We start from the raw sequence: 13872 nt of genomic DNA on the forward strand, positions 1-13872 counted from the left end.
GCCTCACTGGCCTTGAGAGCAGCAGCAGAGCTCCCTAGCAGGGTTTGGAGGATTTCCACCCTGCCCCTCAGGACATGGAGGACCTTCCTGTTTTCTACTTTCTAGCTGGGATGCAAGTGTACTTCCTGTTCTTTCAAATCATTCACTGCACTGTAGCTAAAAACTCACCTCCTTCCAAATTCACCTTCAGTGGGGAGGAACTACCAAAGGACTTACCTAACTGGATGTGACCCACAGTAAATTGTTTTCTAAGGCCTGTACTGACCTGCTCACCCAATTCATGTTCCAGGACCACCAGGAGGCTCCTGTGCACAGTGGTCTTGAGAGAAAAGTCCTGGGGAAGAACCAGTTCACGGAAGGCCCTGTCTACTTTGCTTCCTGATGACCCCGGTATCAATTAAAGTAAAAGGGTCTAGCCTGTCAATCACAGCAGGATGTCAAGTCTTAACATGTTCACTGGTGTGAAGCCTAGTGCCCTTGCCAGTCGCTGGTAAAATTCTGAGGTCCTTGCATGCGGCCTGCGCCTGGGCTGACTGAGCTCTGGGAGGCCCCTTCAGTCGCTCTACAGCCTGGTATCTTGCACAAGTCCTGGCAAAGTTAAATGCTACCTAGGGTCTGTCAGCTGCAGGAGCACATGCTGCCATGGAGGCGACACTCTGGCTAGTGGCTTTAGGCTTTCTGTACATGCCTGGCCTAGCCTAAAGATCAGAATAATTAAACACTCCAACACCAATGTTTAAACCAGGAGAGACCCTGGATATTTTGGAGAAATCATTTGCCCCCCAAATCAAAAAGAATTAAGTATAAACTATGCCCTAAAACTATAAGAACACAAATGTTTATATCAATAAATCTATGTCATATCTGAGTATCACTGAAATATTGAAAACTCCGTTTAAAGTGTAAAAAAAAAATCACTTCGCTCCTTGTACACTACCAAGAGAGGTAGCAGGTGGCTCCCTGCTCTCTGCACTTGGGAACTGCTTTGGGATAGGCTATGGAGGAGTGGATGGTCCTCTTGGGAGGCAATGGAAAGGCAGGAGAGAAGGGAAGGACAAAAATATGAGGCAAACAATCCAAAACCTTTTCATCTTTTTTTTTATTTTAAATTACAAAGGATGTTGCATACACTGATGAATCTGTATCTGACTGGAAGTGCCAGGGGTGGGAAGGGACAGAAAGCAAGGGCAGCCTTGGCACAGCCTTCTCGTCTGAAATGGAAAACTGCACAACTATTAACCAACATTGAATAGAATAGTTTTTAAACAGCTCATGCGTAAGACAAAATTCTTTCCAGACAAGAGACAAGACTGAATCCAATAAAAGGTGTCATAGCTCCAGGTGGTGGGGGGGGGCAGGAAAAATAAACAAAAACTACAGAATATTCATGATAGCATTACAAACTGGATCCTAAGCAACTATGCAAAAGAGGTTGCCACAGTGTAGAAACGAATGTTTTGACTTCTCGCCTTTCCACTCTTCTCTTGTGACTTCTGTGCTGGTAGCCCTAGTATTACGGTTGACCACAAATGCTAAGCTATAAGACAAATCCTGGGGAGAGAAGGTCAAAAAGCAGGCAGTGGATTACAGTGTCGTAGCAGTGGGTGGAGAGGCAGATACAGTACACACATACACACGTTTCTGTTATTTGGTTCTGAAAAAAAAACAAAGGGTGAAGGGCAAGACTCAGTACCCGGTCTCGCTCCTGTCACCCAGGACAGCTCACGACACCACTGTTTGCATCACTAGGAAAGAGGCAGCCTGGTCCACCCAAACTTGGCACACAGAATACCCACTCCGGGCTCATGAGTAACCAAGTCTTCAAAATACTATCTGGAGGTCATCGTGAGGCTCTGTTCCCTCGCGACCACTCCAAATCTCTCTTTTCTAAACAAAAATGGCAATTTGGCATAGTTCAGTCCCTAGGTGTGTTTCCTATAATTTCCATCAGCGTACAGGTCAGCACGGGGACCATGCTTCAACACACAGTCTCCCCTGCCGTGGAAGTGCTCCTCTCAGTAGTACATTTTCACCATCTTTCCCCGACACGCTGATTCCTTAAAACGAAACAACCACTCCTACGGTTGACATTCATTGTTATATCCCAATGTGTTTGAAATATTAAAAAACATGGAGTCATCTTCTCATAATGCCCTTATTAAGATTACAAAGATTACAAAAGAATCCACAAGTATTACGGCACTGTGTGAGACTTATTTGTCATGATCCAAGGGAAGAACAAGACTGCAGTTCTGTGCAAAGTTGTGGAAATGGCCTCAGTTCCATGGGAAATGTTTTCCACAATAGACTTCACCAGAAGGATAATTGAAACCTTTTACTTTAACACTGAAAGCAAAATTCAATGCATTCTCAAAATTCAAGTTTCAAGATTTGGAGAGATGCTGACATTCTGTTACACAATTAACTAGAAAATACTGAACAGAATTTTAGGAAGACTATATAAAATATAGACAGGGAACGTAAGTTTTTGTTAATTCCTGCTGAAGGCAACTTGAATTCATTTCTTACAAAGTTAACTAAATCTTAGCAGCTAAAATATTTTAAATGTATGGAATAAAGAAAAGCACATCCATTCTTGACAATTTGGTGAATAAACTAACAGCTTTATTAATGAAGGCAAACATCATATAACTGTATGAATATTATATATATAAAAAAGAAATCCAAACTAACAGCATTGTATTTCAAAAGTACTGTTCTTCTGTTTCTTTTAAAGAGACTTGTCATCTGTTGTATAAAACAAACAAAATGGGAACTCTTCTCCTAAAAAGTTCTGGAAAATGAAAGCAGATGAACTGAATACACCTTTCTCTAAATGCAGACTATTGCTGAGACGCAAATAAAGTCAAGCATCAGAAAGAAGATGTATGAGAAATCCATGAAAGTCAGAGGAAGGGGATGTAGTGAAGTTACTGCTACCCTTTCCCTCTCTTATTCAAAGACCATTTAAAACTGGTCTTTCATACAAATATAAAATAACTATAAAGAGAGGGAATATGAAACCATACCCATCTGAAAATCCTTCATGATGCTTTTGTAACAGCTCAGATTCTCTTACCAAAAAGGTCAAAAGTCTAGGAAGTGGAAGGGAATGGAGACATGGAGTTGTAAATGTACAAGTAAGGCACAATATAAAGCCACATCATAATCTGTCATGGAGGGCAGAGGAAAGGACAAGAATCCTACATGGTGCAGCAGAACAAGCAATCGTACTGACTGAGGAGGTGTGGCACCCAACTCAACACGCAGACAGTATCTTAACAAGAGCAACTGGACAGCATGCTTTCATGGAGACAAATTCAGTAAAGAATCCAGTGTATCTGAAACTAGGAAGAAAGTTGTTTTTGTTTTTGTTTTTTTTTCTGAAAATCATAATAGTACTAGAGTCAACGTTTATCATTGCTTTTGGAACAATGGATTTATTTGAGGTGAATTCACAATGCCTTCACTTAAAGTAAGATTCTGGACTTCATTATGAGCAATCTGTATACCATGTATGGAGCACAGAAAACCTTTAGAGAGATCTTCTCTAATGATCTTCACCCAAAAATACACGCCACAATTTTCAAAAACAGAACATGTACAACTGTTGGGGTTTTTACATTACCTTATAAGATTGGTTTGTGTGATACACTAAACATACATATTTTAATGACAATAGAGGAAGCAGATTATTACTGGCATTAAAGTACAACCATTTCTAGACGGTTTAAATGCCACAGAGTCCCCTGGTTAAAATGTAAAGCTGCACAGCTTGCCTATGTCATCTTTATGATAAAGTTAAAACAGCAAGAGGATTTAACTTTCACTCTACATTTTACTGCCAGGTTTTTATTTAGATCAAGTATCGCTGCAGCATTCTGACCAGCCCAGATTTAGCAGCAAATGGCAGGAATCATATAAAATGCAATTTTTTTTAACAAAGTGCTTTTCTAAGATATACATACAAATATAAATAGGTACAAAATAAAGTGTCAACATTAAAAAGCTCAACTATTTAAAAGCTTTTAACTATTTAACTTAAGTAGTACATATAAAACACTGAAATGCAAGGATATGGAATCTACTAAACAGATTCAAAGTCTTTTTTTTTATTCTTTTTTTTTTTTGAAATGCAAGACCAAAAAATCAAATTCTGGTTTGCAGACAGGAAAAAAGTATCAAAAACCAGAATTCCTAAGAGAGCAGCTAGAAAGGGGCAATTTTATAAACCTTGCCAGATAAATCGCTATCATGAAGCAATTTTCACTGACTGCAAAACTGCCATATTTTGGAACAAAATATGTCTGGTCAATTTATCAGACACACTCTGTCAAGACTTCATATACCTCCAAGTTGCAAATCTGTGCTTTGCCTTCTCCCACCTAAAAGGAAAACCCTCACACGATGAACTCACATTCTATGAGATTTGAGTTCATCATCTGCTTCGCGTGAACGCACTAGCCAGGTGCATTTTCACCAAATGCAGGAAAATCTTGTGCACCACAGTCCAGCTAAAGTGTCAGACAGTCCTTCCCAGCTTCATATGTTTCATGGTGTCAAAGAAGCGAGCAAGCAACAGAGCAGGCTGTCACTGTATGTTGCAGAATGGAACCCTCGTGTGCCAGAGCTTACAAATGGAGAAGGTGAGGGAGTGGAAGAAAAGGAAATGTACCAGAGAGACAAAGTATAATGAAGGAATATAGTCTATTACAGGTAATAAAGAAAATGATTCTTTTTCAGTAGGTAGGTCTGAAATTTTCAGGCTTTTTAAATTTTTGTTTTTTTATTTTTATTTATTTTTGTTTGTTTGTTTGTTTTTTTGCTAAATTTTGTTTTTTCTTTTAAATATAGTGTTTAAGCCACCAGTTTTCAGAGTTCCAAACGCAAAATTTTAGAACAGTCTGAGACAGAAGGGAAAGATCTGTGGGGAAGGGTATAATGCTGCCTTGATAGAAGAGATTTTTCAAGAGGTAAAGCTTGAACAGTTAAAACACTGACTAGTGAAGCCGTTTTATGTGAGCAAAAAAGAGCACCTAAAAACTAAATGTGTTAATGTTTCTCAATTCTAGAAACGATAGAAGAATAAGTCACATGTAAGTCTGAAGAAGCTAGTCTGAAAATACCTGTACAAAAATATAAAAATCTATAAATTTTTTGTTTGTTTTAAGCTTGTGTTGATCTTTGAAAATATTACATGCACAATAATACATCAATTGGAAAAGTGGCAACTAAAGAATTAGATATTTTTAGCTTTTTTCTTTCTTTACACATATATACATAATACAATAAAAATAATCTGTATTTTGGTTGTTTGGTGGAAGTATACTACAATAAGCTAAATAAACTTTAATTTTCAAAGTCAAAAACTATTTTATCAATAGCTTACTAAAATGAAATATATTAAAATTTCCTACAATAAGTGCAGAAATAAAAGACTTACAGATACCTAAATGGCCACCAACTTATCTACTATGGAAGCGAACTAGAGGAACAGCAAAATAACATTTGTATGTATGGATGCTCCTTCTGTAGATAATTGGACCCAAACAGAAATAAAATTCACAGTTCAATAAGATCCCTAACCCTGACCTTTTAATTTTTTCTTTTTTTTTTCTCCTTTTTTTCATACATTCATACAGTATCATGTAAGCTGTGCAAAACTTTACTTAGACTGGCAGTTTGCCATATCAGTTGCATTTGTCTTTGGTACAAAAAATAAAACAATCGCAATAATGTGCAAGTATTTGTCTTCTTCCGGTCAAGTACCGAAATATGAGTTTTTCTAGAGCCATCTTTTTTTTGTTATTTTTTTGTTTTGTTTTTTATACAATACACAGACTCTGTGGCATATATCTACATTTCAACATAGTCCTATATACATTCAAAAAATCTGAAAAAGAGTTGGAACAAAAAAACATTTAAACCCCATAATTTTTCCATCTATATATCTTATTTTTCCTCATTAGGGTTTTCATCATACAAAATATTACCAGTTTTATAGTTTCCCCAAAATACAAGGCACAAAGAATATGCTTTTTTTCTTACTTGCACAGACACATATATATTTACGTATATATATATATATCTATATATATTATATATATCATGTTGGGCTCTGAAAATGAACATCTAACATGGCACACTGGTGTGAGTGCTGGGTGTGCCATGTACAAGTGAGATTTATGGTTGTGGAAAATTAGAACAAAAAGCAGAATTCTAAAAACAATCTAACGGACTGCTTAAAAAATGCTTCCTCAATATTTTATGTGGTGCAGAGCACAGCCTGGCACCACGCTGGGCATCAGATGAACACGCTCTTGCCTCCACAATGTTCTGCTCTGACGGGTGTTTGCATTCTGCACGTGTGTTTCAATTCTAATGCCAGTAGCCGATTAACCATGGTTTACGCTCTGAAAATGCAATAATCAAGTATTTTGGATCATGCTTCACTTATGCTACAAGTTCTTAAAACAATGTAACCTAATTATAAATGTTTACATAATGCTAACTGACATGCAAAACAGAATGAAATTTACAATGGATAATGTGACAAAAACAGACATTTCTGACCAGTGGTCCAACGAGGCTGATTACACTTTTGATGTTGGTATCCTTAGTCCTACAAGGCCTCCGGTGGGGTTGCCCTCTGCAGTCTTCTCTAACACTTGGTTAACAAATTCTGAGGTTTGCCCAGCGACTGGGAGACCTGAAGAAAATACAAAGTACATTTAGACCCAGAAATGGAGAGAACATCAAGGAAAGGAAAGGGAAGGGAAGTCGGGTGTGGTCCTCAGCTTGACACTGGTCCCAAGTAGGTGCTCTGCTGCTTCTACTCCAAGAAAAACACTCCACCCACCAAATTTGGGTCTATAATTTTAAGACTAGAAGAGTCAAAACCAAAAATTTCCAGGAACAGTGATTAATCAACATCTTAAGGTAGGGTAGATGACAAGCTATAACAGTACAAAGCCAGGCTCAAAGCCTGTCGGGGACAATACCTCTTACGCCCACTGCCCTTGCTTTCCCTCTTCTCCCAGCCTCTACCCACACCCATCCCAACTGCTCTATCCTCACCTGCTCCTCAGGTAGGTCTCACCCACACAACTGAAGCTATAGAATCAAAAGATATTCTTTTGTTCTTTTTTACAGAAAAGTAAATAAGAAAAAGTGGAAGAGATGAGGGAAAAAAGATAGGAACAGCATAAAGAGGTGACTTTATCTTCTAGATCTTTATGGCAAAACTATGATATATTTAAAGTCAATAAGAGTATTAAGAGTCAATAGGAGAAGCCAGTAAATTTACACCTGTAATCCCAGCGGGCTTGGGAGGCTGAGGCAGGAGGATGGAGAGTTCAAAGCCAGTCTCAGCAAAAGTGAGGTGCTAAGCAACACAGTGAGACCCTGTCTCTAAATAAAATACAAAATAGGGCTGGGGATGGGGCTCAGTGGTAGAGTGCCTTGAGTTCAATCCCTGGTACCCCCCCACCCCAAAAAAAGTAAATAAGAGTACTAAGAAAAACAAAAGGGTAGGAGGAAAATATATTTAGTCACAGCTCATAGAAAGAAGTCAAAAGATAAGGTAAAAACTATCAAGAATACCTTCTAACCCTGGATCATACTTAACTTGACCAGTAACAGGACTGATACCATGTGCTTCTAAATGAATAGAGATGAATGGATTATAGAGAGAAAATATGATGAATCCTTCCAAAAGGAAATTGCATCTTTCCATGAGGAAGCAAATAAACTCAAATGCTAGCAATGTTTTTTAAAAAACAACTACTTGAACTTTTCATTTAAAAAGATGAGAAGACTGAAGTAGGTTAAAGACTACAAAAGACATTATTTTTATTTTGGGGGTACTTAGGATCAAACCCTAGGATGCTTTTTAGCTATGCCCCCAGTCCTTTTTGAGAAAGGGTCTTGCCCAGGCTGGCCTCATATTTGCAATTCTCCTCCCTTAGCCTCCTGAGTTTATGGGATCACAGGCATGTACTACTTTGCCTGGATCAAAGGACATTATTGATACAACTGGGGAAATGCAAATATCAGCTCTTTATTAATGTTACATCAATGTTCAAGTACTTGGATATAATACTGATACTGTGGGTGAGTAGAAGAATGCTCTTATCTTCAAAAGATACATGCACAAATAGGAATAAATAATCATGATGCTTACAAGTTACCTTCAAATACCTTCTCCCCAAAATACATGTAGACAGGAGCAGAAAACAAATATTAAAAACTGATGGACTGAGTTGAATGAAATAAAGATCTACACAATAGTACAGTGAATGACTGAAATCTTAAATGGGAAGGAGAAAAAATTAAGTATATATTTTATATTCTAGTGAAAAAATGCAACCCACAAGACACAAAATAAAGTTCATAAATTATCACTGCACACAAACAAAAGTGAAACCATAATAATGGATTATAGAGTGAACAATTTAAAAAGGCAAAAAAGGTCCCATAAACAAATCTTATCAGATCTTTTGATGACAGAACTATGCAGAAGTATACTTTAAAATGATAAAAATTATAATCCATATGAAGATCTATCAGTAATGAAGCCTGTTCAAGCAACTTAGCATTCAAAAATCAAAAACACAGAAAACGTGAGATAAAACTGAAACCATCTGTGAGAGTCCCTGCAGAATGGACTCCCCATGAGAACAAAGGGGGAGGTATAGACTCATTGATAAAGCAGAGAATATGCCTTCTTTTTCAAAGACCCACAGAACATTTAAAACTTGATCATATAGATAAGAAAAGCTCCATAAATGAAAAATGAAAGTAATAAAACTAAAACAGTAGGGCTGGGCTGTGGCTCCGTGGCAGAGCGTTTGCCTAGCATGCATGAGGCACTGGATTCATCCTCAGCACCACACAAAAAATTTTTAAAAAATAAAACAAAGGCATTCTGTCCATCTACAACTACAAAAAAATAAAAACAATCTAAAAAAGTAATAATTCTGACCTTCTGGGAAATTTTAAATCTCCAAAAATTCTTGGTAAAAAAGTAGATCAAACCTAAAATTTCCAAATACTCAGAAAACAATGCAAATCAAATTTAGATGGAGAGGCTGGAGTTGGAGCTCAGTGGTAGAGCGCTTGTCTAGCACGTGTGTGGCACTGGGCTTGATTATCAGCACCGCATATAAATAAATAAAATAAAGGTCTATCAACAATTCAAAAAAATTAGTAAAAAAACTTTAGGAGGAAGAGCTAAAGCAAGTGTCAAAAGAAATTTTCAGAGGTTTTGTTTATATTAATGAACATACAGAATTTTAAAAAAATGACTTAAGAATTAATAACTCAAAAAATTATAAGAATTGGTAAATTCAAGAGTTGGTTCTTTGCAGGGAAAAGTAGAATAACTTAACTAATTCATTAAGAAATATAGAAAGACACAACAGACACAAAATAAGGAATAAAAATGAAGCACTAGCCATGAATATGGAGGAAATAAAAAGATGAAATCTACTTGGCTCAATTTTAATAAACTTGAGGGCCTGGAGGAAGTGAATAATTTTGTAGGAATATATAATTAGTAATCAAAACTTGACTCCAAAAGAGGCTATAATTTTTTATATATCATAAAAGATAGAGAAAAGTTTCCAAAGAGTTAATCACAAAAACCCTGCAGCCAGATAGTTTCAAAGAATATTCTTCCAAATCTTTAAGAAAAAATGAAAAATTGCAATGTATTTAAGTTACTGCAGAGAAAAATTCTGAGAAGGTAGCTGTATGGCAGCAGAGATTTTTAATCTCCATCTCCCCATAAACGAACAGAACAACCAATCTGACCATGGTGGTGTGTGCCTGTGTTCCCAGCTGGCAGGAGGATTACTTGAGCCCAAGTGAACAGAGCCAGCCTGGGCCACACAGTAAGACCCTGTTTCTTAACAAATCTACAAAAAACACTGACAAATTTCAAGGTATCCCCATATATCCCAACATTTAAGAGGATGGGAAAAAAACTACCAAAAGCTGTAAGACCTACATGGTGACATCATTATCTGTTTTATATGGGCTGACCCAAAAGAAGTCGTGTACTTAAGAGCAAAAGAAGTCTAATAGCCAATCTGTAATTCACTGGACAGCACAGGGGGCCAGCTTGAGAACTGCAGGTAGAGCTGTGAGATTCTGGCCAGCTCATCAGTGAACCCAAGGTGAATGCCTGGGACCTAAGGTAAGATGGGAAGGGCCCACATTCCAGGTTCTAGGACTCTTCCAGTACCGATAAGAAACCTCTGAAGCTGGAACCAAAATTAAGCAAGATAGGAGAAAAGATATAAAAGAGATGGTCCAAATAAAGTGGGGATGGCAGGTACAGAATAAGAAATGTCATAGGGGCTGGGGATATGGCTCAAGCGGTAGCGCGCTTGCCTGGCATGCATGCGGCCCGGGTTCGATCCTCAGCACCACATACAAAAAAAGATGTTGTGTCCGCCGAAAAACTAAAAAATAAATCTCTCTCTCTCTCTCTCTCTCTCAAAAAAAAAAAAAAAAAAAAAAAGAAATGTCAGAAAGCAAGCTGGCCTGGTTTTAAACATTTGACCAAAAAAAAAAAAAAAAAGTCTGTGTGGGGGCAGTCTTTAAAGCTAGAAAAAGTATTCTGACCCAGGCCTTCTTTTTAAAAGTTCGGGAAAGCTAGCCCTGTGAGGTGGCACACGCCTATAATCCCAGCAACTCAGGAGGCTGAGGCAGGAGGATCACAAGTTCAAAGCCAGCCTCAGCAAAGTTGAGACACTAAGCAACTCAGTGAGACCCTGTCTCTAATAAGGCTGGGGATGTGGCTCAGTGGTAGAGTGCCCCCGAGTTCAGTCCCCAGAATAAAAAAAAAAGTTCAGGAAAGCTAATTGTGCATATAAATGAGCAACAGAAAAATATCAAGTTTAGAATCCCATAAAAGTATTCTATGAAAAAAATATATTAGTATAAAAATATTTCTGCAGAGAACAGATGCCTCTAGATAAGACCTTGAATTGGATGAAAATCACATATAACATACTAGTATTTCAAAATGAATTAAAAGACAGTAAAGAAAATACCACAAGACATGAAAGAAAATGAACCAGAAATAGAAAAACTCAGAAATAAGATAACAGAATACAAAAAATAATTAGAATAAAAGGAAAAATTAACTCCTGGAATTAAAACCAAATTAAAAGGAACACAATGGGTTGGGAAATGGCTCAGTAGCAAATCACATGTTGAGTCCTGGGGTTCCATTCTCAGCAGGACACAAGAAGAACAAAAAATAATGCTTTAACAAAGAAACAGGAGGGTTGGAGAAATAGCTCAGTTTTGCCTCGCATGCACAAGACCCTGGGTTCAATCCCCAGCACCACAAACAAAAAAAAAAAAAAAAAAAAAAAAGAAAAGAAAAATAAGAAAAAGAAACAGAATCCCAGAGGGAGGGAGCAAAGCACAGCCTGTAGTCCCAGCTGTTCAGAAGGATGAGGCAGGAGGATTGTAGCACAGGGCCAGCCTGGGCAGCTTAGTGAGACTTTACCTCAAAATAAAAAAAATCAAAAGGACCAAGGATGTAGCTCAGTAGAAGAGTGTCACTAGGCTCAATCCCCAGTGCTGGGGTGGGGGGAGGGGTGGAGAAAGAAAGAGAAAAGAGGAGATGTATATAAGTCTTTTGTTGCATGAATTTAATTTTTAGATTTTCATGGACTGAATGTGAAGCCCTTGGGATGCTACAATCCATAGGGTGATTTGCTCCTGTACATTCTTTCTGTCGACACTGGCTTGCTCTTTCCTCCCTACCAGCTACCAATCAGCGTGGCTTCTGGGTGCCTGCCTCTCTGCTCTTCCCCACACTGTGCACCTGTTCAGGGTGGAAGCCAGAGAGCCAAGGTAGCTAGAAGCCCGTGACATGCAAGCGATGAAGGATGCCCCACTGCAGTGCCAGCTGCAGGCCTGCAGCTCAGGGTCTTCTCCCCACAGAGGTTCAAGTTGTTACAAGTTCTTTCTTAGGCACTAACACAGTTCAGTGTTTAAACCTAAACTACAAATTGTGGCAGAGAGTAGTCATTTATGAATACTAAATATCAAAAGACAAAATCACTCTTTTTGTAACTATGAGATGTGGTGTAGCTCAGTGTTCGAGCACTTGACTTGCATGCAAGAGGCTCAAGTTCAAACCACAGCATAGGAAAATAAAAGAGAGAGATAAAGAGTAACCATTACGAGAACACTTGAGTTTTTCCTTAAAGAACTTTTAATATCTCCTTCAATCATATTATCTACATGTTATTACTGGCTGTGAATTTATCTAATATTATTCTTACCAAGAGTATCTTTAATGAGGATTTCAAGCTTCTGCCCCATGTTGGGTCCTCTCTCCTCTCTTGGATTCTGTACCCGGTTCACAATCTCTTGCTTGATGGAGTTGATGACAAACAATAAATTATCTGTAAGACAGAACAAAATACTTTATGTCACTTACATGGAAGAAATTGCTTTTAATGATGTAATAACAGATACAGGGGCATAGCTTAGTGGTAGAACACTTGCCCCTAACCCTGGGTTTGATCCCTAGCACTGCAAAAAAAAAAAAAAAAAGAAGAAGAAGAAGAGGAGGAGGAGGAGGAGGAGGAGGAGGAGTAGTAGTAGTAGTAGTAGTAGTCATAGTAGTCTGGGGAGTAACAAAAATATAGATTCCCAGCCAGGCAGAGTGGGGCCACCTGTGATTCCAACTGCTCAGGAGGATGAGGCAGGAGGATCACCAATTCAAAGTTCAGCCTCAGCAACTTAGGAAGGCCCTAAGACCCTGCTCAAAAATGGAAAAAAAAAATAAGGTTGGAGATATTGCTCAGTGGTAAAGCATCTCTGGGTTCAATTCCGGGTACAAAAATATACAGAGAGATAGATAGATAGAGATGTATAGATATAGATTCCTTGGTTCTATTTCAATGGAGAAGCTCTGGGGAGAAGCCTAGAAATCTGTATTTTAACAAGTACACAGACATTCTAATGAGCAATCAAATTGGAAACATGGATCTAAACTATCCACACAGAGGTTGAAATACCATTAATCAATTCAAGAAAAGTGCTAACACCAGACAACAAAACTGGCTAATCCAGCATCATTATATTATAGAAGAAAGGACTGTGGTCCAAGTGGACCAGCTACTAGCCCAGACATGAGATCTGGCTCAGAGCCACAGATGCAGACGTTCCCGCCAGGAGAAGAACAAGAATGAATGAAGCATGCATGTGGCTTACTAAATGGATGAACACAAAGGCAGCTAGCCAAATACTGGGCAGCATATGGGGAAAGACAACAACAAAACTAAAGGGAAACGGTGGTCAGCCAAGTTCACAGAGGGTTAATCAAATTCTTCAATACTCAGGTTTACCATATTCAGTGTTGAGGCCCCATAATTTCACTTTATTAGCTTCATACTGGGCTTTTTTCTTTAACCGACAAGCTCTGCAAAAGGAAGGAGCTATTAGTTCACTTTTTATGAGAATATTTGGAATATACTTTTTTGCTGTTGTCAGACATTTTCTAATGGTAGCCAAAGATCACTGCCTACTAGTGTGTAACAAGGAACTGAATTATAAAACACACTCATTATAATCATCTAACTGAATTTTTAAAATTTAGCACTCATTCAGAAATAAAGCTGTAACCAATACACAACTATTAAGTGTGGGCAAAACAAAACCTGACAATACCGAGTACTATACAGGGTGTGAAGCAAGTAGTGCCCCATCTGTTCTGGTGGGAATGTAAAACAAAACATAGAAGTTCCTCTGAGAAACAGTTTGGTAGTTTCCTACAAAGTTGAACATATACACCTGGTCCTCTATCCAAAAGAAATGAAAACTTATGTTCACTTAAACTAC

General features: G+C 38.1%; 1 protein-coding gene across 2 annotated transcripts in view; it reads right to left on the reverse strand.

The window, feature by feature from the left end:
- Window positions 1-1080: 1080 nt before the first annotated feature.
- Window positions 1081-13872, reverse strand: part of Crebrf (CREB3 regulatory factor) — a 52009-nt gene continuing 39217 nt past the window's right edge. For both annotated transcript variants that reach the window (XM_076856334.2, XM_076856335.2), the window contains exons 7-9: window positions 13380-13453; window positions 12309-12431; window positions 1081-6709 (exon numbers count right to left, since the gene is read on the reverse strand). In XM_076856334.2, the coding sequence (XP_076712449.1) occupies window positions 6594-6709; window positions 12309-12431; window positions 13380-13453 (313 nt within the window). In that variant the 3' untranslated portion in view covers window positions 1081-6593. The remainder of the gene's footprint in view (window positions 6710-12308; window positions 12432-13379; window positions 13454-13872) is intronic.

Source organism: Callospermophilus lateralis, chromosome 5, assembly GCF_048772815.1.
Source record: "Callospermophilus lateralis isolate mCalLat2 chromosome 5, mCalLat2.hap1, whole genome shotgun sequence".
NCBI lineage: Eukaryota > Metazoa > Chordata > Mammalia > Rodentia > Sciuridae > Callospermophilus > Callospermophilus lateralis.